Here is a 23,922-nt window from a genome sequence, read left to right as displayed (position 1 = left end):
ACTTTACAGCAACTATTAGTTATGATTGCTTTTATCTTTTCATTTATGCTCACTCACATATATTATTGTCAATATCTTTGAAAAAATAAAAACATGTAAGAATAAGCATGTTAAGGACCTTTCACAAACCAAGTGACAGTAGGTTTTTATTAACATATCTTACAATGTTGATTATTCCTAGTTTTGTAATTTCTGCTTAATTATAAAGATTGATTTAGCTTCTACAGTAATGTACTGTATTTAAATGATCATTCATACAAGATATCACACCAGGACATTTTCTTGAATAATATACACACATCACTCTACCTTGGACCTGTTATTTTTAAAAGTAGGTTTATAAATGGGACTTATAAAAGTTATGGGGGAAAAATTAAGGTTCTAGTTTAGCAGCATGCATGTATGTAATTCAAGTACAATTTTCAACCAAGTGCTTTTTAAAATTTAACTGGTGACTAATTCACCAATATCAAAATAAACACTATCAAATACCCAAATTTTAATGTTAAGGCTAATATTTTCACTTCACATCCATATGCACAACCATAAAACATTCCATTTTAAACATGTAGTAATCAAAGTCTGAATACATTATACCATGTATATATAGCATCAGAGTTTCAAACTGTAGAATTATCCAAGTTCATGAATCCTGTAACAGTATTTACTAGAGATGTAAATTAGCATTGTGTTCTTCAATCACACTTACAAATGGTCTGGTATCCATAATGACCAATGCAAAATATATGACAGGCTGAACTTATGATACAGTATTTTAAAAAGTAGCAATGTGTTGGAAAGGACAGCTACTTAATTAAACAGAATCACTCTAGTCTTTCAGAAAGTTATCTTAATATTTTGGAAATGTATATAAAAATAGCAAGCTATTTCCATGTGTTTTATTGTAGGTTCATAGGTAATCTTTTGATTTTTTGAACATACTTGAATATTTACTGTTCTATTTTAATGCAAGGCCATCATTTAAAGTCCATTTTTATATCCTGTAATATCATGTCATTCAACAATTTTTAGAACACAGATCTGTGATTTTATTTTACCATTAGATGTTTTTTAGTTTATTTTTACACATAAAAATGTAATTTTATATAACAAGCCATGGAAGTCCAAAGTACCAGGAATTGCTTGATAGTACTATATATATTAAATAATCATCAAATTATTGAATCATTTGGAAGAAAAATTGTGGCAGCAATATATAACATGCTTTTCTGTCATCTTCCTTCTCTAAGTACAGAGTAGGTTTTAGCTCAATCATTTCCATTCTTACTGACTTAAAAATCCTACAAACATAAACTGCTTTTCACAGCAGCTTCAAACAAGAATGCAGGTATACAGCTCACTCATGAGGATCATCACCACTGAGCCTTTTTTTTTTTTTTTCCCTTTTAGGAATCCAAGCAGAAATAACAATGATTACACTGCACAAATACAATACAGATGAACCTCTTGAGCTGATAAGGAAAGTTCCAAAACTATGCTCCATTTGTGGGGAAGGTCACAGCTTTTTTCCAATCCAATCATTTAAACAAAAACTTGGTTGGTAATAAAAGGTGGGCATGCACATAATCAAAATCTGCCATGTGTATGTTCTTAAAACTTCTGATTTTATAATAAAATCTATTTGCTATTACCTCAAGTAATTTATCCAAGTGAAATGGCAAATTTTGATTTTTAGGGACTCCCCCAACCACACAAATGCCCCCCTAAATGTACTGTATTATATTAACAGCAGCTATCTACTTATTTTACAATTATTTCAATTATTTACCTGGGGAGAATATTTATGAAATTCCTGAGAATGAATTAAGTTTTCAGCAAAGCCTTAAACTTTTAACAGATTCCTCACAATAAGAAAAAATTGTAAAGTTCTACTATTAGACCAACTTTTACTATACAATATTTCACATAAATCATGTTTTACATTTTTTTCTAATTACATACAGCAAAAATCTCAAATCAACACAAGAATGGCAGGGGAAAGGATGCATTATGTTTAGCAGATGCAAATTAAAACACACAGATAAAAGGAGCAGTAAAACTTTAAATAAATCACATCCACTCTAAATATCAATGAAAAGCAGATATGCACTGTTGGGAGAATCATTTTAAAATGATTTTGTCAACAAGTTGTGCTTCTTGTTAATTGTGGACTTAAACAAAAAAAGGACCACTAAAGAATGGTTTAACTTGTTACTTGTTATGCTCTCCAGATATTTAAAAAAAAAAATTATTATACCATTAATGTGATTACCAAGCACCTAATTTTGGAAAGGCTTTATAATGTACGTTTTCTTTTTTTCCCTCAGCAAAAGCGTTAATCCCCCAAATTAAGTTAAAGCTTATTGTTGATAAATTCTTAATGAAAATGATATAATGCAATGCCAAGGTGGTGAGTCACAGCCCATTGTAATGTGGACCCCATCTTTTATTGATGTGATCAAAAGTATGAGAAATCCACTGTTGTTCAAGAACTTTGTATCTTTCTTTACAAATGTAGAGAGGCTTGCCTCGCCTAGAATGAAAAGAAAAAAAAAAGCATTAAAATAATATAATACAATGAAGCTTTCACACACATTTTAAAAAATAGATTCTCTATGGCAAAAATCTCACCTAGGAAATTGGTTTATTTTCTATTTCCTTTACATCATATGGGGAAAATATCTCCCCAAATAGAAACAGCTCTAAATTAATGACCGCCAGAATTTCTTAAAATAAAGAATAATTTTTATTATCAACACAATTACAAAGCCGGGAATGGCACATTATTCTTACTGGCCAAAGTTGAATAAACCACAAGGATATATCTATGAACATCTAACCTAAGATCTCGGTCTTCCTCTCCATGAGCATCCAAATACACAGAACCCCAGAGGCAGAAGCGGTGGCCTCGAATGATGATAATCACTGATGCATTGATCAAAAGGAAAATCCCTGTTCCAGCACCACAGTTCTGAGAATGCTAAAAAATAAAAAAAATGTAAATGGACTTCACAAGAAAAGAAAATGAATAATGCCTTAATTGTCTTCTAAATAATACAGAAATATTAAAATTTTTTTAAATCAGATTTCATCTAAGTTAAACTTATAATCTCTTTCTTAATCCTTTATCAACAATACATTAGGAAGAATTTGGATAAGGATTACCTAGGAAATCAATTAAGAGCTAACCTAAATCTAATTCAGAGGCCAGTGTCTATAACAGCATATCTAAGGGCTGTTCCACAGCATAACATCTAAACATATGTTTCATTAAAGGGCAGGAGAGGGGAGCAGGGAGAGGAACTGGAGCTGCACTTATGAAAGGTTTGACTCATAAAAAACCGTAAGTGGGTTTTGTTGTTGTTGTTGTTGTGTTTTTACCCTTCTACAGGATGTAAAACAACAACAAAATCAAGATCCTTATATGTATCATGTATTTAACTCAAAGAATAGTTAAATTTTAAGTTGGTTTGACCATATTTTTGTATGTAATACACACTACATTGTATGTAATACAAACCACATTTCCATGTGATATGAAATTTGAATTTCCATAAATTTTATACTATTTACTCTTGCTTACCAATACACATTCACAGTAACTTTGTTGCTTGCAGCAAAGTCCTTTCAGGCATACAAAAGTACCACAAACAAGGCAAACGGCAGGGTCTTTAGGAACCTTGGTGCAGACACTACAGGTTTTTCTGTGGTAGTACTGGAAAATGGTGTTATAATTTTCAGGCAACTGTAGAAGGTGTGGCAATTTCCATTTTGACTCTTGGATAAGCAATGCCTAAAACATCATTCAAAAATATTCATTAGTTCTATGTATTTAAGTTACTTATACAAAATATTTGTTTTTTAAAGGCTGTTTTCTTTTTTTTTTTTTTTTTAAAGAAACCTGTCTCCAAGAATGTGGCCTTTTTTTTTTTTATTAACACTCTTGCCATTTCCATTTTACAAAAGATTAAAATAGTCCTTCAACAATTACCATTCTCTATTTTAATACATTCTATTTTAATTTAAGTCCCTTTGTGGCACCAGTGGTAAAGAACCCGTCTGCCAATGCAGGAGACATGATAAAGAGACGCAGGTTTGATCCCCGGGTGGAAAGATCCCCTGGAGAAGAGAAGTGAATGGCTACCTACTCCAGTATTCTTGCCTGGAGAATCCCATGGACAGAGGAGCCTAGCGGGCTACAGTCCATGGGTCTCAAAGAGTAAGACAAGACTGAGCAACTAACACTTTCACGCTTTTTCAATTACTACATGATACAAATTTTAGATTAAGCACCCTAGAACTTTTAAATTTCTTATTACTTTAAAAGAAAAATATGAAATATAACTAAGGATGCAAGGAAAATATATGTAGATGTATTTGTTTTTAAATATTCTTGACGCATAATTTTAAACAGTTCCACATTTTTCAAAACTAAGTTTTGGACCTTTCTTAGATAAACAAAAGGACACTTGTGACTCAAATGGTAAAGAATCTGCCTGCAATGCAGGAGATTCAAGTGTGATCAAACATTCACTGGCTTTTTCTTTTGGGGAAGATCATGGTTATAGTTTACGTTTCTATTTCAGTACTTTATAATCTGGAGTTTCTTTTCTAGAAGATGAAAAATCTTACACCTCAAGCTGTTAAGAGCTTTTGTATCTGTCAGTGCTAGGGCTATAATTCTTTTCAGAAATTCTGTCAGGAAGTATGAAAAAAAATAACAAATCAGTTAAATTTCCCTATAGGATATTTTGTTCATTTTTTTGTAGTTATATAAAAATACTGGAAATAGCATTTATGTTTTTTTCTAAATGCTACTTCCTTAACACTTAAAACAGATAAAATGTAGTATGAATCTATATTTTAAGAAACTGTATAGAGGTTGGCAATTCACCTGGTGATCTTCTCACAGTACTGACAGCCACAATACATCTTAATCAATGCAATAACCGAGTAGCCGGCTTGGTGTTCATCAGTAAGTTCACGGATAAAGTGGCCATGGAAGCAAGGATAAGTACAATATACGTGTTTACAATATGCATTTGTCATACTGAGTGCCCAACTCTTGACTCCAAAGACTGCATATTCTGGGATGAGCTGATTAAATATGGAACCCTTTCAGCAGTGGAAAGAACAGCAATTTGTCCTCACTGACCTTGATACTTACCTAGATTAGGTGGTAAATTACCCAGCAGCATACACCACATGGTCTTTAGTCAAAGGATTTTATACAGAAAGACGTAAGGCAAGAGGTGGATGTCTATGAATTAATTGATCTTAACTGGTAGTCAGTCACCTGAAAAACTCATTGGTCTTTTAAATAATCAACTACTTTGCTGATGAATTTTTAGATGGTACCAACTAGAAGAAAACACCTATAGAATGAGGTATATGGTCCTACAGAATGAGGTATATGAGCTAAACAAGCACCAGTACATAAGGGTGATTGCTCCCTTATAGATGGAATGCACAGATTTGGGAACCAGGGAGTGCCATCTCTCATAATTAGACCTAAGATTTTGTCTTTAATTTTTTGCCTGATACTCTGGATTCTTCTGTGGTTTTAGTACTGTCATAAGGAAACTGTGTACTATCCTCCATCAAGGGACATCTTAACAGTTCTACTGATTTAAAAACTAAATGTCTTTGACCATTCTAGGTTCCCTAGACCACTAGGAAGTATGAATTAAGTATTCTCTTACCTATTAATGTAGCACCACTATAGCAAGTGAGTGTGACTCTTTTTACATACCTTTCCTTGTTCAGCTTGTCTTTCAGTAAATGAATTTATCTCAAAACACCACTGAGATATAATATCAAATGCTGGAACTGGCCAATCCAGACAGGAGGCACTGATGAATGGATGTTCTGTTTGGTAGAATGTTGGCAGAAGTCCCAGGCAGCTGGAAAGAACTGAAAATTCTTCTTCTTCCTTTTAGATATAAAACAGAAAATTCTCAAGACATTTCTCATGAGCATTTCCCACTACAGATACTTCATCATTCTCATCAATTACTTTTGGATAGTATGAAAACTTTCTTAACTGATTCAGCTAAATAAAGTAAAGGGAGTAAGAGGAGCAAAGAAAGAAAAAGGATCCAAGCTGTTATAGCCAATATTCCCATAATATTTCTCTTTGAAATTTAACTCCTAAGTACCATAGCATCTGCTTCATGTATACATTTACATATTTTAAAAGTAGCAGTCAGTTATCTGTAGACTATCTGACAGTCTATAGAATCTAGCTACACTAGGGAGGCAAATGTTAATATGGAGCAAAAGGACAGTGACTTTTGGTTAAAAAGACATAGACTGTCAGTGTGGATAAAGAGGAATAGTGAAAACATGGAATTCACAATAGTAGATAGTGCTCTGCAGTCTCTGAAGGCATCTGCAGACATGGTCTCAGGCCCCCTGGTGAGTCATGCTCTTTCACATAGTTATATTCCTCACCAGTTATATTCCTAGTCCTGGTGCCTTTATTCCTAGGCTTCTTTATCTGAGGCCTCGGGCAGGGGTCACTTTGACACTTCTGCCAAGGCCACCTTATGAAGGGGAAAAGGTGAAACCCTGAAGAAACTTTTCCCCACTCTGACTCAGTACCAGTACTTTCCACTCCAGTCCGGACCCCCGCACCCCCTCTCCACCTCAGAGTTCATAACACTGAAAGAGCCTTCTCTTTGAGACTCTCTTAACATCTGTGCTGATCCATTTGATGCTAAACTGGTACACCATTTCATTCTATGAGGTGATGAATGAGGAATCAGCATTTTCCCTGGTTTTAGCCTCTTGCTTATACTATCATGGTAAGTGATTTAAAGGCTTAACTCTTTCACCTGTGGCTTGCAGCTTTAATCAGCCAGTCCAATACCTAGCAACTCAGTTCTCCCTCCCAGCTTAGCTGAGCTCCTGACATTTAAGTGTATCCATCTTACTGATCTTTGCAAAGAATCAGATTTTGAACCAATTGATGGTCTACGGCCATATCACCCTGAACGTGCCCCATCTTGTCTGAACTCATTGATTTTCTCTACTGTTTCACTACTATGTCATTGATTTCTGATCGGATTTTTGTAATTTTTTTTAACTTGCTTTGGATTTAATTTGCTCTATTTCTTTTTTCATGAAGTAAAAATTTAGATAAATGATTTTAGACCTTTCTTCTTTCCAAATGTAAGTATTTGAAGCTGTATCTATCCAAGAAATATTTTAGTGGCATTTCACAATTTTGCTATGCTGTGTTTTCATTTTCACTCAGTTTAAATGTTCTCTTGTTTCCATGTGATTTAAACTTTGATACTTAAGTTATTTAGAAGTATACTACTTAATTCTCACATATTTGCGGATTTATATATTTCTTTCTGTTATTGATTTTCTAATTTAATTCTGTGTGGTAAGAAAATTGTTCTGTGATTTCAATTCTTTTAAATTTATTGTTACTTGCTTTATGGCTTGGCATATGGTATAGTCTAGTTAATGGGCCAGGTGCATTTTTAAAAATATGCATTCTGTTATTACTGTCAGGTGAAGTATCCTATAGATGTCACTTATATCAAGTTGAATAATAGTATGGTGCAAGTCTTATTTATCCCAGTTGATTTTCTGTCTATTTGTTATTGATTACTAAGAAAGAACACTGAAGCTTGCAGCTCTAATTGTGGACTGTCTATTTCTTCTTTCAATTCTGTCCATTTTTATGTAATTTGAGGTTCTGTTGTTTCATGCATATATACTTATAACTGTTCTATCTTCCTGCTGTATTGATTAAAAAAAAATGAATCCAAACTATTTAATGCAATGGTCAATTATTTAAGAGAAAAGGAATAATCAACGGCTTAATTCTGCTATACTGCATGCAGGCTTCAAAGACCATAAATATGATAACTGACTTAACTCTCACAGAAAATTCCCTGAAAATGAATGACAAATAATGACAGGGTCATAATCCTATAAACACAGCTTGATTTACTTACCTTCCGGTTTCCTACTTTCTTTTCCACTTTCCTGCCTACTCACTGACCCACAGTTTTATAAAATAGATTAAATCAGTAATCGTTCATTCAAATTTTAATTGGCTACAAATTGAATATTTTTAAATTCTAAAATTACATAAATGCCATCACATCTTTAAAGAGCCAGCTTGCTGGTCAACATAATACCCTTTAAAAAGGACATTAAAAGCCAGTGAAGATTAGTGATAAATATATCAATATGAATACCATCTTTGTTCAAGGGATTTATTATCACAGATCAAAAACTCCTCTAACATAAAATATTAGTAATATTACCATAAAAATGGGTGGATACTAACAAATAAAAAAGTAACAATAATAGTAAATATTCTAAATATCTACTCCTTTTGAGTTGGAGTAACATATTCTTATATTGGGGGTTTCCCTGGTGGCTCGACAGTAAAGAATCTGCCTGCAATGCAAGAGACCCGGGTTTGATCCCTGAGTGGGGAAGATCCCCTGGAGAAGGGAATGGTTACCCACTACAGTATTCTTGACTGGAGAATTCCATGGACAGAGGAGCCTGGCAGGCTACAGATCACGGGGTCACAAGCAGTTAGACACGACTGAGTGACCTAACGCTTTCACCTTCATCTTTGTATGGCAGTTCTGGATATTGATATAAGCATAATATTAGATCAGTATATTTTTAAAAATTAGTTAATTGTTTAAAAAAAAGGTTCCCTACTCTCTATCCAAACTTATACCTGGCAGCTAGGTAAATCTTCCCCAAAAAGGTGGTGCTGAAGAAGGCTGGCGATTCTGAGAAACGGTAAGCAGAAGTCCTGTAAGTATTTTTCCATGGATTCAGGAGACCAAGCAACAGGGATAATCTAAAGTTAAAAAAGAAAATCAGAACAATTCATTCCATTAATGTAATAGACATAGCTTAAAAAGTCATGTTCATAATGTCAGGAAAATCTAAATTTTTAAATAACCACTACATCTGGTTTTAGAGCATACCGTTGCACACTCCTGGGTTCCTTCTTCATGGTATAACTTTCCTTTAGACAGTTCACTTATCACAAAGCTCAATAACACATCATAAGACTTTTCTGCATCACAAGTATTCTGGAAAAATTAAAAAGTAATTTCATTAGTCACTGAAAATTACAAAAACATTTACATTGGAAAGAATACTTTTTAATGAGTATAATCATGACTATATTACTTCTCAAGCATGTAAAGCTCACTTTCTCAAAATCTGTGTACAACAGCACACCTCTGGATTCACAATGAAATCAGGTAGGGGATTAAAGCTATTCCAATACTTCCTTGGAATATAAGTTACATAATATATGTGTAAATGAACATATCTAAGTCATATCTTTTGTCCCAGTAATTCTCACTCCTGGAAATTCTTTCCTAATAAAATAATCTCAAAAGAAAAAAATAACTTTATGCCCATGACAATCACCAAAGCATTATAACAGTGGAAAATTAGAAATGACTAACAAAAGGAAGCAGTTACCTAAATTATGACATATCAGACTATTTTACAGGCAGCAAATATAACAAATTTGAGCTACATAAAAAAGTGTTTATGGTGTGATATGAAAAAAGCTAACAGAAGTTATCGTTATAATGATACAATTGTTATAATGATACAAATCATATATGCATGAAATATAATATGGACCCCAAATTATTTTCTTTTACAAGTTTTCTCAAATTCCTCGAGTAGAACTTGTTAAAACAATTTAATATAAAAATAAACAGGACCATATGTTTATTACAAAATTACAGATAACATTAAATAACAGTCTACAAATTAAATAAGCTTAACGACTATACTTTTTATAAGAAAGGAAAAATAATGGCTATTAATAAATTTGTTTATTTCAATAATGCTTTTCACATAAAGAAATGTACTTTTTACATTCACTGAAGTATTAAAAGGTGTTGCAAATTACTGTAAAGTATAAATTACAATAAAAGTAATAACTTGGTTGTGATGTTATTTATTCTGTTCATTAACTACATTTTTAAAATAGTAAAATATAAGAACGCAAGCACTGTGGGATATACGTTTATCCTGAATTTTTAAGGTGCTGATAGGACCACAGAATTTATCATATAATGATACATCCCTTCTCACATGTTACTGTGCTCTCTTCAACTAGACTATAAATTCCAAAATGTCAGAAACTACGCTTTATATCTTCTACGTCACCATTTACATAACAAAAATCTGAGTAATAAACACTTGCTGGCTAACTGATAGGATTTATTTTCGTAGTGGAGTTTTTGACCTTGGAACCTGACTGGATGTCTCTCTTTTTATAATCAATTATTTACATTATCTTTAATTACCCCTCTGCTTTCTGCTATGTTGCAGCCATGTAGTATTATCGTGTCTTGATAAACTATAAAAGTCTCTGACGCAGCAACTGCTATCCTGATATCATGTGACCCACTTCACCCTTGCCTAATTAATCAACAGGATTATTGATGACTTGCCAAATATGTGATTTGTAGTTTACATATAATTTGCAAAAATCTATATCTCACTGGATATCAAAACAGTGACATATTATGTTTTTAGAATTGATTTAATAAGAGTAGTTCTTGAATAAGCAACTCAAAAGAAAACACTACCACAATTTTGTGTTTTGTTAATCAATGCGACATATTTAATGTTGTGAATATATACAAGACAGCCTAAAAGTCTAATTCAAAACACACTTCTTAGAGCAAAAGATTTATAGAGCCTAAAAACAGAAATGTATTTCAAGTAAAATACTTTTCTACTTAGGGGGAAAATATTCCCCCCGCCAATGATACTCATATCACCGAAGCAAGTTATTGAGTGATAACTAGCTTTTAAATTATTATCAAAATCATTTTAAGTATTGTTTTTCAAACAAGAAATAATGTATCAGATCAGAAAGTCAAATATAACGTAGTAGTTATTGTTTTGTATTGAGAACTCTCTCACAAGAAGAGTATTAGGTAAGAAAATAACTTTATTTCATGCATAAGAAGTCTTAGGAAATCATATTTTACATCAGCAATATCTGAATAAAGCAAAGAGTAGGCTCTTTGGTAAAGCTAAGAAGATAAGCTTTAATAAGTAAAGCTTTAATTTTCTAAGAAGTAAAGCTTAAGAAGAGGATTTCTGAGACCATGGATGAAAGACCTAGGATCATGATCAGAAGCATCCTGTGAGAAAAGTGGCAAATGTATGTGAATTAAATAAAGAAAATAATTTAAGGGTTGAGAGATGCAACAGATGTTTTGCTGGGTAGATGCTTTGTCTAAATTATAGTGCTTCTTAACTTTTGGGGGTGACAGGCCCTTTGAGTATATGCTAGATGCTATGGTCCTAGACCCAAAAGCAAATCAAAGGGAAAGAAGCCCAGACTAAGAAATCCTGGTATAAATACTCTTAACAGAAATTCCACTAACTAAAACAACACAATTTATACTGATTGTAATAATCATTTTTTCCCCAACTAAACCTCATTATCAAATTAACTCTAAAATCTCTTTGAAAAATACACAGGCGCTATGTATTTACCAGATTAGGTCTGTTTTTCATTGGAATTATCATACCTGACGATAAGGAATTACAAGGATGAAATGAATAAGTGAGATTCAATGAAGAAAGAAAAGAAGGGAGACTAAAAGAGGAAAGAAGAGCTAAAGAAAGAAGGATACCTTTTAAAGGAGGAATGAACAATACAAAATAATAACAGAAATCACAGTGATATCTCATTATTCATAAATATTACTGCTGCTGTAATTGACAGTCCTGTAGATATACAGGATTATTGGCTTTTCCTACCATAGATCAGAGCATAAATGCTTAGATCTACGGTCGGAAAAGCCAATAATGTGGCAAACCAACCTACGGAATATTGCAATTTTTTGTTTTCATTCACTAAAGCAATTTATATGACTATAAATTTCTAATTTATGTTCTGATAAGAATCTGCTCCATATTAAATGTTGTATTAAGCATTTTTAAAAACAGCTAACAATGATCAAATTGAGAAAGAAAACTGACAGAACAGTTACCTAAATTACTTCGTGTTCCTTTCATCATAGATTTACAATTGTCTAATTTTCTGTCAGTACGTCTCATTTTTGGAGAAGGCAATGGCACCCCACTCCAGTACTCTTGCTTGGAAAATCCCATGGACGGAGGAGCCTGGTAGGCTGCAGTCCATGGGGTCGATAAAAGTCGGACATGACTGAGCGACTTCACTTTCACTTTTCACTTTCATGCAATGCAGAAGGAAATGACAACCCACTCCAGTATTCCTGCCTGGAACATCCCATGGACAGAGGAGCCTGGTGGGCTGCCGTCTATGGGGTCGCACAGAGTTGGACACGACTGAAGTGACGCAGCAGCAGCAGCAGGTCTCATTTTAGAGAAAACTCAGATGAACAGATTTAGAACCAAATTATATCAGAAAATGTTTAAATTTATACTTTTTCATGATTAGAAAACTTACTGAAAAAAACTTAAACAATGGCACAGCATCAGTTCAGTTCAGTTCAGTTCCTCAGTCGTATCCGACTCTTTGTGACCCCATGAATCGCAGCATGTCAGGCTTCCCTGTCCATCACCAACTCCCAGAGTTCACTCAGACTCATGTCCATCCAGTCAGTGATGCCATCCAGCCATCTCATCCTCTGTCGTCCCCTTTTCCTCCTGCCCCCAATCCCTCCCAGCATCAGAGTCTTTTCCAATGAGTCAACTCTTCACACGAGGTGGCCAAAAGTACTGGAGTTTCAGCTTCAGCATCATTCCTTCCAAAGAAATCCCAGGGCTGATCTCCTTGCAGTCCAAGGGACTCTCAAGAGTCTTCTCCAACACCACAGTTCAAAAGCATCAATTCTTCGGCACTCAGCCTTCTTCACAGTCCAACTCTCACATCCATACATGACCACAGGAAAAACCATAGCCTTGACTAGACGGACCTTTGCCTTTTCTAAAACCAGCTTGAACATCAGGAAGTTCATGGTTCACGTATTGCTGAAGCCTGGCTTGGAGTATTTTGAGCATTACTTTACTAGCATGTGAGATGAGTCCAATTGTGAAGTAGTTTGAGCATTCTTTGGCACTGCCTTCATAGAAACCTGTTATATCTGATTTGAATATAAATAATCCAAAATATTGGATTAGAGTACATTTAGGGAAACAAAAATATTTAGAAGAAAGAAAGAACTTCAGGAGGCAAAATTATCCAAGAATCAGCTAGAAGAAAGAAGGAAAAACCACTGAAGGACAAGACAGAAACTCATTTTTGTTATTTAGGAATTTTAAAAAGAATTTTAGAAACAGAGGGGCCTTTATATATCATATGTTATAAACGTCTCATTTACCTATGAGAAGGTTGAGGTTCGCATAGTTTTATGTCTTGAACATAAAAGTAGTATCTCTTTTCAGTGGCAGAAGCTTAGCCTAGTACTCAGGTTCAATGTCCAACAACCAGTATTTCTAAATTAAGATATAACAAACTTCGCGATGATACCACAGTAAATTTCTGGATATATCATCATGATTTGGGAAGACTAATGATAAAAGCGAAGGTTATATTGAATATATTTCATGTATCTATAACTGGTTTTCTCTTCTTTAATACAAGTAGATATGATTTTAACAGAAACTTTTCAATGTGATTTAAAACTTCTCTAAAAGTCTATAAATCAACTAAAAATACTTTTTTTAAAAGAAAGTCTACAGAACAAAGAAAAGTTTCAATTTTCACTACACTTATTTTTTCCTTCCAACTTTCCCAAATAAACAAGGAAGCAGGTCGCAAGAGTGAGACACACCTTAGCGACTGAGCATGTGTTCTTCTTACTTCACCTGTGTCTAAGTCACACTACTCACTCAGTTTTTTGGTTCAACAGTACACATCTCATTTGTCTTCAAGCCAAGGAAAATAGTTACATTTAACTAAACTTGCACAATTTTTCTAGATTGTTCAGATAATTCTTAAACATGGGGAAAAAGTAGTTTTTAAAAAGGTATAACTCCAGGGGAGGGATCCCAAAGAAAGGCAATGCCAAAGAATGCTCAAACTACTGCACAACTGCATTCATCTCACACACTAGTAAACTAATGCTCAAAATTCCTTAAGCCAGGCTGCAACAGTACGTGAACCATGAACTTCCAGATATTCAAGCTGGATTTAGAAAAGGCAAAGGAGCCAGAGATCAAATTGCCAACATCCGCTGGATAACGAAAAAGCAAGAGAGTTCCAGAAAAACACCTACTTCTGCTTTATTGACTATGCCAAAGCCTTTGATTGCGTGGATCACAACAAACTGTGGAAATTCTGAAAGAGATGGGAATACTAGATCACCTGACCTTCCTCCTGAGAAATCTGTATGCAGGTCAGGAAGCAATGGTTAGAAGTGGACATAGAACAACAGACTGGTTCTAAATCGGGAAAGGAGTACATCAAGGCTGTATATTGTCACCCTGCTTATTTAACTTATATGCAGAGTACATCATGATGAATGCCAGGCTGGATGTAGCACAAGCTAGAATCAAGATTGCCAAGAGAAATATCAATAACCTCAGATATGCAGATGACACCACCCTTATGGCAGAAAGTGAAGGAGAACTAAAAAGCCTCTTGATGAAAGTGAAAGAGAGTGAAAAAGTTGGCTTAAAACTCAACATTCAGAAAACTAAAATCATAGCATCTGGTCCCATCACTTCATGGCAAATAGATGGGGGAAACAGTGGAAACAGTAAGAGACTTTATTTTGGGGGGCACCAAAATGATAGCAGATGGTGACTGCAGCCTTCAAATTAAAAGACTCCTGCTCCTTGGAACTAAAGTTATGACCAACCTAGACAGCATACTGAAAAGCAGAGACATTACTTTGCCAACAAAGGTCCGTCTAGTCAAAGCTATGGTTTTTCTAGTAGTCATGTATGGATGTGAGAGTTGGACTATAAATAAAGCTGAGCACCAAAGAATTGATGCTTTTGAACTGTGGTGTTGGAGAAGACTCTTGAGAGTCCTCAGACTGCAAGGAGATCTAACCAGTACATTCTGAAGGAAATCAGTCCTAAATATTCATTGGAAGGACTGATGCTGAAGCTGAAACTGAAACTCCAATCCTTTGGCTACCTGATGCAAAGAACTGACTCACTGGAGAAGACCCAGACTCTGGGAAAGATTGATGGTGGGAGGAGAAGGGGATGTCAGAGGATGGATGGCATCACTGACTCAATGGACATGAGTTTGAGTAAACTCTGGGAGTTGGCAATGGACAGGGAGGCCTGGCGTGCTGCAATCCGTGGGGTTGCAAAGAGTGGGACATGACTGAGCGACTAGACTCTACTGAACTCCAGAGGATCTTCCAGACCCAGGGATAGGACTTGCATCCCCTGTGTCTCCTGCATTGCAGGTGGACTCTTTACCTTCTGAGCCAGAGGGGAAGCCCCAAGAAAGGGAAGGATTTTTGAATCTGGAAGTAGTGAGCCAAAAACGATTTTTGGATTGTGACTGGGAATGAGGCAAGGAGAAGAAAAGATGACAGGTAAATAAAACAATTAGGCCTACATACATTTTATTACTTGCCAACTGTGATGATGTAAGTTTTATAACTTCTGTAAGTTTAAGCCTGGCATCAACAGCAAAACAAAACTGTCCAGATACAAAAAGGGAAAGGCCAAGGTTTATAGATAGATAAAAAAGACCTCATTGTGCAAGGAAAAGATTTTTAACAGTTTTAGCCTGACGGTGCTCCATTTCCAATTAAAATACTGTTAACAATTTACTTTGCTTTTCAAACACCTGCTCATTCATTCATGCCACCAATTTAAATGAGTTCACCAAACTACTAAATGATAAATTCAGACAAGACACTAACCTTTTTGAGGGCTCCTGTGTGTTTCCAGGCTGACCTATCTTCCTCATTGCATTTAACTGAAAGTGCCACAAGACCTTGTGTATACAGTAGGGTAAAAAGCACCTTCACAATGCAGGTGAAGTGGTCTATGAGAGAAGAGAAGATCATTATTTTTTTGTCATCTAGACATCTTATACTCAAGATAACCTCACAAATACATGCCTTTCCTTGCATGTGTAACTGGCTGTGGTATTATATTTGTGACCCAATAGACCTGAAATTATGGAATCAAATTTCCTTTATTCATCTACATAATATACAAAGAAGAGGCTTTTAGCACAGTGGGAAGTGTGTTCTGTTTCAACCTCAGAATAATGCTGTAATCTTGGCAAATCTCCTTACTGCACATCGTGTGCTTAATAACCAGGTCTGGGAGTCTGAGTGTCTAAAACCAACAATTTCCCTGCTTCCAGTTTCTTATGAAGAATAGTACAATACAGAACTTCTAAAGTAAAAAAGAAAAGAAAAAAAAAACCAATATTTTAAGTACTCTGAATTTTAAAACAATGAAAACTGTTATAATGCAAAAATAGTGGTAATAATATGTAAAATGCCTGGCACACATTAGATACTTAAAAAAATGGTAGCTTAACCATCATAATGAACATTTATATACACCTAATAACATACAAAATTTCTTCAAATGTCTCCTTTCAATTTTCATAACAGTCTCAGCTGGACAACTGAGCTTCAAAAGATGTGCTTGTGATAACAAGGCTAATAATCACTCACATCTGAACTTGAATACATACAGACCCTTCAGTTATTCCTATTATACTACTCCTCTAGTAAATGGCTACTACCACTTAACCAGTTGTTAAATTAAGAAACTTGTAGACATCCTTGATACTTCCCTATGTCTTTCTCCCCACAGTAAAACAATCACCAAATCCCATCAATTCTTTCTAAATATCTTTCAAATGAGTCCCAACACCGTGGACCATGCGTCCATCATTTCTTGCCCAGACCTATTAATTTCAGCCTAAATAGTTGTGTCAGGGGTTCCTAAGACCACCTCGAGACTTGACGATTCACTAGGAAGACTCACAAGATACAGCAGACAGTCTTATGAGTTATTACAGCAAAAAATACAAAGGAAAAGAAAAAGGCATATTGGGTGACGTTCAGAGGAAACTTTCAAGAGTCCTCTCCCTGCAGAGTCACAAAGGACGTGTCCATCAATGAGCTGTGACAGTATGTCTGAAATAGAAACCAGCGAATTCATTAAGAGGCTCTACCCAAGATTTTTTCTGGGAGACGATCATACAGAGGTACCCACGGCCTGGCACATACCTCCCAGGAAGAAAACAAGTACGTTCATTGTAAATTACACTGTCTGTACAGTTTGGGCGTAGAGAACCAGTTTTATCAGTGGGATGATGGAAACCCTCCTGAAATCAAAGATCCCAGATACCAGTCAAGGGCTGACCTTGGAGGCAGGTCTTCCAAAGGATAGCAGTCAGGCCTTCTCTTTTATGAACTCTTTTCTGCACAGTAGTTTATCTGCATGACCTGCCCCCTGTAATCTTTTTTGTTTGTTTATTATAGCAAGACGGATCTTTTAAAAAGAAGTATTCAGCATCCTTCCACTGGGTCTCTGTACAAATGAAAACATTCCCTCTTTGGAGCCCAGCTAACTCTTCAGTTAGTCAGATGACACCTTAAAATCACGCCCTAAGGAAGAATCTTGCCTGATTTTAAATTTGTGTGTGTTTATGTGTATGTGTGCAGTGTGCCTGCACACATATGCATACATACACACACATGCTGTCTCTTACCAATATTGATGGGTTGGGGTGGGAACTGGAGCCCGTCAGAGTACCTATTTGGGATTTTTAAACTGGAGGTAAAAGGAAGGTGTAAAGATGTGAGTCTGGAAATATCAGGCATCATGTTCCTAGTCTATGGCAGAGACTGTCTAAGGCCAAAGTGAATGAAGCAGAGCCACAGAGTTGGAAGGATAGATCCAAGATGGCAAGAACTCTGCCAGCATCTGAAGCCCTTGTTCTGATAATCCTTAGGATTCTAATTCCTATAGTATGGTTGAAAAGTGAAAGTGAAGTCGCTCAGTCGTGTCCGACACTTTGTGGCCCCATGGACTGTAGCCCACCAGGCTCCACTGTCCATGGGATTCTCCAGTCAAGAATACTGGAGTGGGTTGCCATTTCCTTCTCCAGGGGATCTTGCTGACCCAGGGATCGAACCCAGGTCTCCTGCATTGCAGGTAGATGCTTTAACTACCTGCAACGTATGTAAGGAAGTAGCAGCAGTATGTAAGGAAGTTGGTAGTATGGTTATGTAAGTCCATTCATGCTCTCTTTGTGCTTATAAGCTAGCTCTAAATGGATTTCTAAACACCCCAATACCTAGGTAGCTAACACATGCCAGGTTACAGACAATAAGGACTTCGGGTCTGGACAGTGAGAGAGACAGATGGCTATATGTATGTTCAGCGTGTGATGTGACCAATAGGAAGAGAACTGTAAACTGCCCAGTGTAACTAGACTATAAGTAGTGATCCATCAGAGATGAAGCTAGAAATGTAACCTGTATGCTGAAGATTGGTTGTAAACTGAAGGCTACCTGTCTGAATGCAACCTGCAGAGATGTTTATCTTGCTTTGTTTTTAGTTACTGACATTTAAACTTGGACACTTCTTGTTAAAGTCCAAATTACCACTTATAGGAAGATCTGACAGTATTGGGCCCACATTCTTACATGCCGATGATTATCTGGCGCTGAATAGTAACTGCCCTCTTTGGCCAAGCATACTTGCCACAGTCCCCAATCCCCAATTATATCAAACCAAAGACATCAATGTTAACAATGGATTTCGGCTATGAAGCCTAAATTGTTTAGGTTTAAATTCTGACTCTTCTGATCTTAGGCAAGTTAGTTAAACACTCTGCTTTATCATCTGTTAAAGTAGGTGGATAATAACACCTACTTTAAAGGGGTTAAGGGAAATGATGATTCAGCTTAAAATAGTGGATTGGCAATGGCAATAAGTAAATATGTTATTATTATTACTATCTATGTTACTTGTTTCATATCTGTCCAAGTTTTTGATTTACAGAACTTAGACTGGGCAATGAAAAGTAATTTTAAGCAGTACAATGATAATATTAGATTTGAATTTTAAAATACTCACTGCTGTTTCTTAGGAGAAAGGCACTAAAAGAAGACTAGAGGCAAGAATACCTATTAGCAGATAGCAAAAGCACTCTAGCACATGTCAAATTAGAGGCCCTGAAGAAAAGAATGGGCTGATGAAAAGAATGGGCTGAATTAGAGAAATATTTAAATGACAGAAATTATAGAATTTGGTAGAGCTTTTGAGGTAGAAAATGATAGTCTCTCATTCTACAAAGGGTAAATATCAACAGTAGTAGCATTGACTAAAATAGAAAATGGAGGAAGAGAGCAAGCATGGATGGGAAGAAGATGAATTAATGTTATATATGTTGAGTTTGAGGAATATGTAACATTATGTGTACAAGTGTATAAGTCTGGAGCTCACCGGGGAGCTGTAGACTGGCAGGAGATATTTGGAATCATCAAAAAATAGGAAAGAATGGCATCATCAAAATTTAAAAAATTCATAATGATTAAATGTTTTAATAGAAAGATAAAAACAACAGAATTTGTCTACTAAGCACAAACAAAATGATTTTAACCAGGAAGTCAAGTATACTGCCTAGAAACACTACTCATATATAGTTTCTTCTCATTATAAACTACAGAAATTAATTTTTAATTTAAAAGAAATGATGTACTTAAACAACAGCCACTTTCAGCATAATTTTAGCTTTTTGTTACAGCAAAGTACCATTTTTTAAGTTATTTTGTCTACCTTGATTATCATCATATCTAAAATATTTAAACTGGCAGTTTAAAGTTACAGATTAAACTTAAATTATCACGTTCACTCATTTATTTAAGAAATATTTATTTACTGAATACTTGCCATGTGTGAAATCAACATCTTTTAGAGACTCAGGAAAAAAACAAAGGAATAGCCCATTTGAGGTGTATATTAAGTCAACAGGTTATTATCTTCCAAAGTTAAAACAGAGAGCAAAGCCCTTCAAACATAATAACCAAAATTTAAAATGGAGGAAAAAAGAACTGGACATCTATTCTCAATGTCTTTTTTTTTAGAAAAACAAAAATCCACTATCAAACCACCTGACGGTAAACAAACGAAGATTGATATTAATTTAAAATGTATTAGAAGCAAACAGAGTTTAAACAATGGTACATATTTTAAGTTTTATAGTGTTACTGCATGACAGGAAAAAGGGAAGGGGTTGGGGAGACAAGGCACTTTCAAGGGTTCAATAATTAAAGTTGACCCTACTGATCACATTGAGGTAAGTTTGGTAAGGTAGAAATGTAAGCCTGAAGCTCTTTAAAAAGTGAACTTTTCCTTAGAATCACAAATGAAAATGAATTCTTTACTTAAATTGGTGTGAGACTTGAACTACTAAGTAGCTATCTTATCTATCTCATCACACTATTTCAGAAGATGAAGTCATCATTTTGTTATCAGCATGCAATTCATCACTGTTAAAAGAAAAATGGAAACATACAAGTATATTTTTTTTCTTTTGGCTACACCATGGTGTCCTAGTGTCCCACCCAGGAATCAAACCCACGCCTCCTGTAGCGGAAGCACGAGTTTCCTAACCATGGTCCCGCCAGGGAAGGCAATAAAGCAACTTTTTAAATAGACATCACATGTAAATCTTTATCCATATTTCTGATTTTTTTCATCAAGATAAAGATCCTGAAACAGTAATATAGTTCAAAGAATACTGACATTAAACTGAAATGACAGCTTGACTCTGGAATGATACAAAGAAAATATGAGTACATCAGATTTTCTTCAGTGGGTAAGGCAAAAATACACAAGAAATTTTTAAAAATCTGACAACTAAATATTTAATGAGTATGCATTCTATCCAACGATATTTGTGCTGTGTTTTGCAAAAGTAATCCAGGGAATCTATATCCTCCTGGAAAGGTACAGTTATTCAACTAACACCCATTTATCTACTGGCTTGCCTACAAGTACCAGGCTTAGGGTAGGTGATAAACAAAAAGACAAAGAGGACTGCGATGTTTGCAGAAGTTTCTTTCCATAAACTGTTTTAGAGTTAAGGTGATACCAAATGCTCCAAGCTTCTTTAAGGACAAGGTAGAGTATATATAAAATAATAAAACACAAATGTGAAAAACCATAGAAGTAATAAATACGATGTAATGAAGACAGTATCAGACACTTATTCTCCTCCTAAAATTATCATGAATATTTTTGGTAAAGAAAATTATACTCTTCCATAAAGCATTTTGCACATATCCATGAAAATATCAAATCTTCTTAGTCTTCCATTTTATGATCTGAGTTACTAATGTGCTCTGATCCTCTTCAAAATGTCTAGTCTACAACAAAAAACAATTTGTGATGTGGTTTTCCATGTGATAAGCTTCAGCCTATTTTCCCTCTGACGAGTAATGAACACAAACAGCTTAATAAGACTCTCCTTGCCTTAATCAACACAGAACTGGGAAAAGATCCCACATCCATCTAACAATGAATAAGGCAGTTAATGCTGCTCCCTTGGGTATACTTCAGGGCAATTGAGGTTTAGGTTTAATAAACTGCCAACGTTACTAAAGAACATTATACAGAAGTGATCACAATTTAAGATACAAAGATTTCAACTAAAGCAACAGCCTTCTTCAATTTCAAGAGAAAATAAGCAATTTACCAGAAAATCAGATAACTGGATATTCAACACCTTCATTCCACATTATTGAGTACATTATGCATCAGGTAGGCACAAGGGACACACAAAACGGTGCCAGTCCTGGAGGAACTGATAGTCTCGAGAGAGTAATATTACAGAAAATCTACTATTATGACAAAGAGACAAGTACTGAAACAGAACTATGAACAAGCTATTTGAGAAAGGGGAAAAGGGACAGCCAAGAAAATGGCTTCCCAGTAAAGGAGCACCAGGTGTTATCAAGTGCATAAGGGAGAAATGGCAAACATTTAAATATGCTCAAAACCTGCTCAAAAAAGAAAAAAAAAAAAAAAGAACTCTGAATTATATCCACATACAGCCTCTATTCTCTCCCCACATTCACTCTTGATAACTCTCTACTCACTATTGCTGTTCTCTCATCTCCCTCTCATTTCTCATCCCATTAAAATCTGTATCTGATTCTACAACTACTCAAAAGCAATTTTCTTACTGCCATTCCTTATTACAGAACTATTTATTTGCTTTATGACCAAGAGTTCTGAGGAGAATTTATAAGTAACTCAGTTTTAGAGGTCAAGATTCATTTGAAAATATGGTAGGAGCTATGGAACTTCTCATAAAAAAATGTACATATACATAGAAAATTTTTTTACATTATTTAAAGAGATTCATGAATTCCTTGAAGGCCACTGTGCTGTGCTTAGTCACTCAGTCGTGTCTGACTCTTTGCAACCCCATGGACTGTAACCCATCAGGCTCCTCTGCCCATGGGGATTCTCGAGGCAAGAATACTGGAGTGGGTTGCCATTTCCTCCTCCAGGGGATCTTCCCAACCCAGGGATCAACCCAGGTCTCCCACATCACAGGCGGACTCTTTACCACCTGAGCCACCAGGGAAGCCCACTAGGCCAGCAGGGAGTTTCAAAGTAAGCTCTTTTAATAATGTAAGGAAGGATGTGGAGAAACGAATAAAAGCCCCAACAGTCTTTGTCTTGAATCCATTCAAAGAACACTTTTTAAACATTCTAGGCCACCAAAGCTATTTTGATACATTTGAAATGAGGAAAAGGGACATTTCAAAAACAGTGAAATTACCTGAAAGAAATCTTTATTTCTGTGTGCAAGCTATAGATTAACTGCTTAAAAATAATGTCAAGTATGTTTTTAAGGTATGTATAGCAACAATAAAATTGCCTCTTCAGTACGGTAAGTTCAAGGAATATGGAAGTAGAAAAATCATGTGAATGTGATATTCTGAGTCACTATGGAAGTCTGTGATCAAAACAAAAAGCTACCTTAATAATCTTTACTAGAATGGTTTCCAGGAAGTCTAGAAACACAACTAATTTCAGCACTCCAATAAACATTCTCCAATACTCTGGAGTTCAAAATACTTTCCTAATATGAGGTAGAGTTAGTCTTCAATCAAGTATAGAGATTCTATTTAATCAAATATTAGCCTATTTTAATAAAAATTAATTTTCAACTCTACTTGTCTAGGGTAAAAGCATTTTAAACTTACAAGGAGTTTTTTCATATTTTCAATAATTGTGCACATCACCTAATGGTGAGTGTTTTATTTAAATGTATGTTCTTTCCAATGAACGCCTAAACCACAGATTAAAATGCCTTGGTTTGAAGAAGCTACCAAAGATTGCTGGGGTCATATCATCAGGACACAAGCCAACTAAAAACCAAACACAAGTGTTTAAACAGTTATTATTCTACACAAGAACTAAAAGATATCTCTAAATGTCTTTTGTCATTTGCTAAAATTCAGTAGTTCATAATAATTACAAAAAACAAAAAAGCAATCACCTTTGGAGGATGCTAAGAAAGGAAAAAAAAACCTACTTATTTTTCTGAAAACTGGTAAACAAATCTAGCATTTAAACTGGTTTTCCTGCCCAGAAATAAACCCACATGTATATGGTCAATTAACTTATGACAAAGGAGGCAAGAATATAAGACTGGGGAAAAAACAGCTTCTTTTAACAAACAGTGCTAGGAAAACTGAACAGCTACATGCCAAAGTATTAAAGTGGACCACCTTCTCAGACCACATACAAAAATAAACTTGAAAATGGATTAAAGATTTAAATGTAAGACCTGAAACCATAAAACTTCTAGAAGAAAATGAAGGCAAGTACACTCTTTGATATCACTCTTAGCGATTTTTTTTTGGATATGTCTTTTTGGGCAAGGGAAACAAAAGCAAAAATAAATAGGACTCCATCAAACTAAAAAGCTTT

General features: G+C 35.1%; 1 protein-coding gene across 6 annotated transcripts in view; it reads right to left on the bottom strand.

Moving 5' to 3' along the window:
• UBR3 (ubiquitin protein ligase E3 component n-recognin 3 (putative)) overlaps positions 116-23,922 on the bottom strand; it is a 198,913-nt gene continuing 175,106 nt past the window's right edge. For all 6 annotated transcript variants that reach the window (XM_013968944.2, XM_013968948.2, XM_013968965.2 and 3 more), the window contains 7 exons: positions 15,858-15,982; positions 8,976-9,083; positions 8,720-8,845; positions 5,753-5,932; positions 3,584-3,793; positions 2,841-2,980; positions 116-2,533 (listed from right to left, as the gene is read on the bottom strand). In XM_013968944.2, the coding sequence (XP_013824398.2) occupies positions 2,416-2,533; positions 2,841-2,980; positions 3,584-3,793; positions 5,753-5,932; positions 8,720-8,845; positions 8,976-9,083; positions 15,858-15,982 (1,007 nt within the window). In that variant the 3' untranslated portion in view covers positions 116-2,415. The remainder of the gene's footprint in view (positions 2,534-2,840; positions 2,981-3,583; positions 3,794-5,752; positions 5,933-8,719; positions 8,846-8,975; positions 9,084-15,857; positions 15,983-23,922) is intronic.

This window comes from Capra hircus, chromosome 2, assembly GCF_001704415.2.
Source record: "Capra hircus breed San Clemente chromosome 2, ASM170441v1, whole genome shotgun sequence".
NCBI lineage: Eukaryota > Metazoa > Chordata > Mammalia > Artiodactyla > Bovidae > Capra > Capra hircus.
The sequence above is the reverse complement of the archived record's forward strand: the minus strand, read 5'-3'. Positions and strand labels throughout refer to the sequence as shown.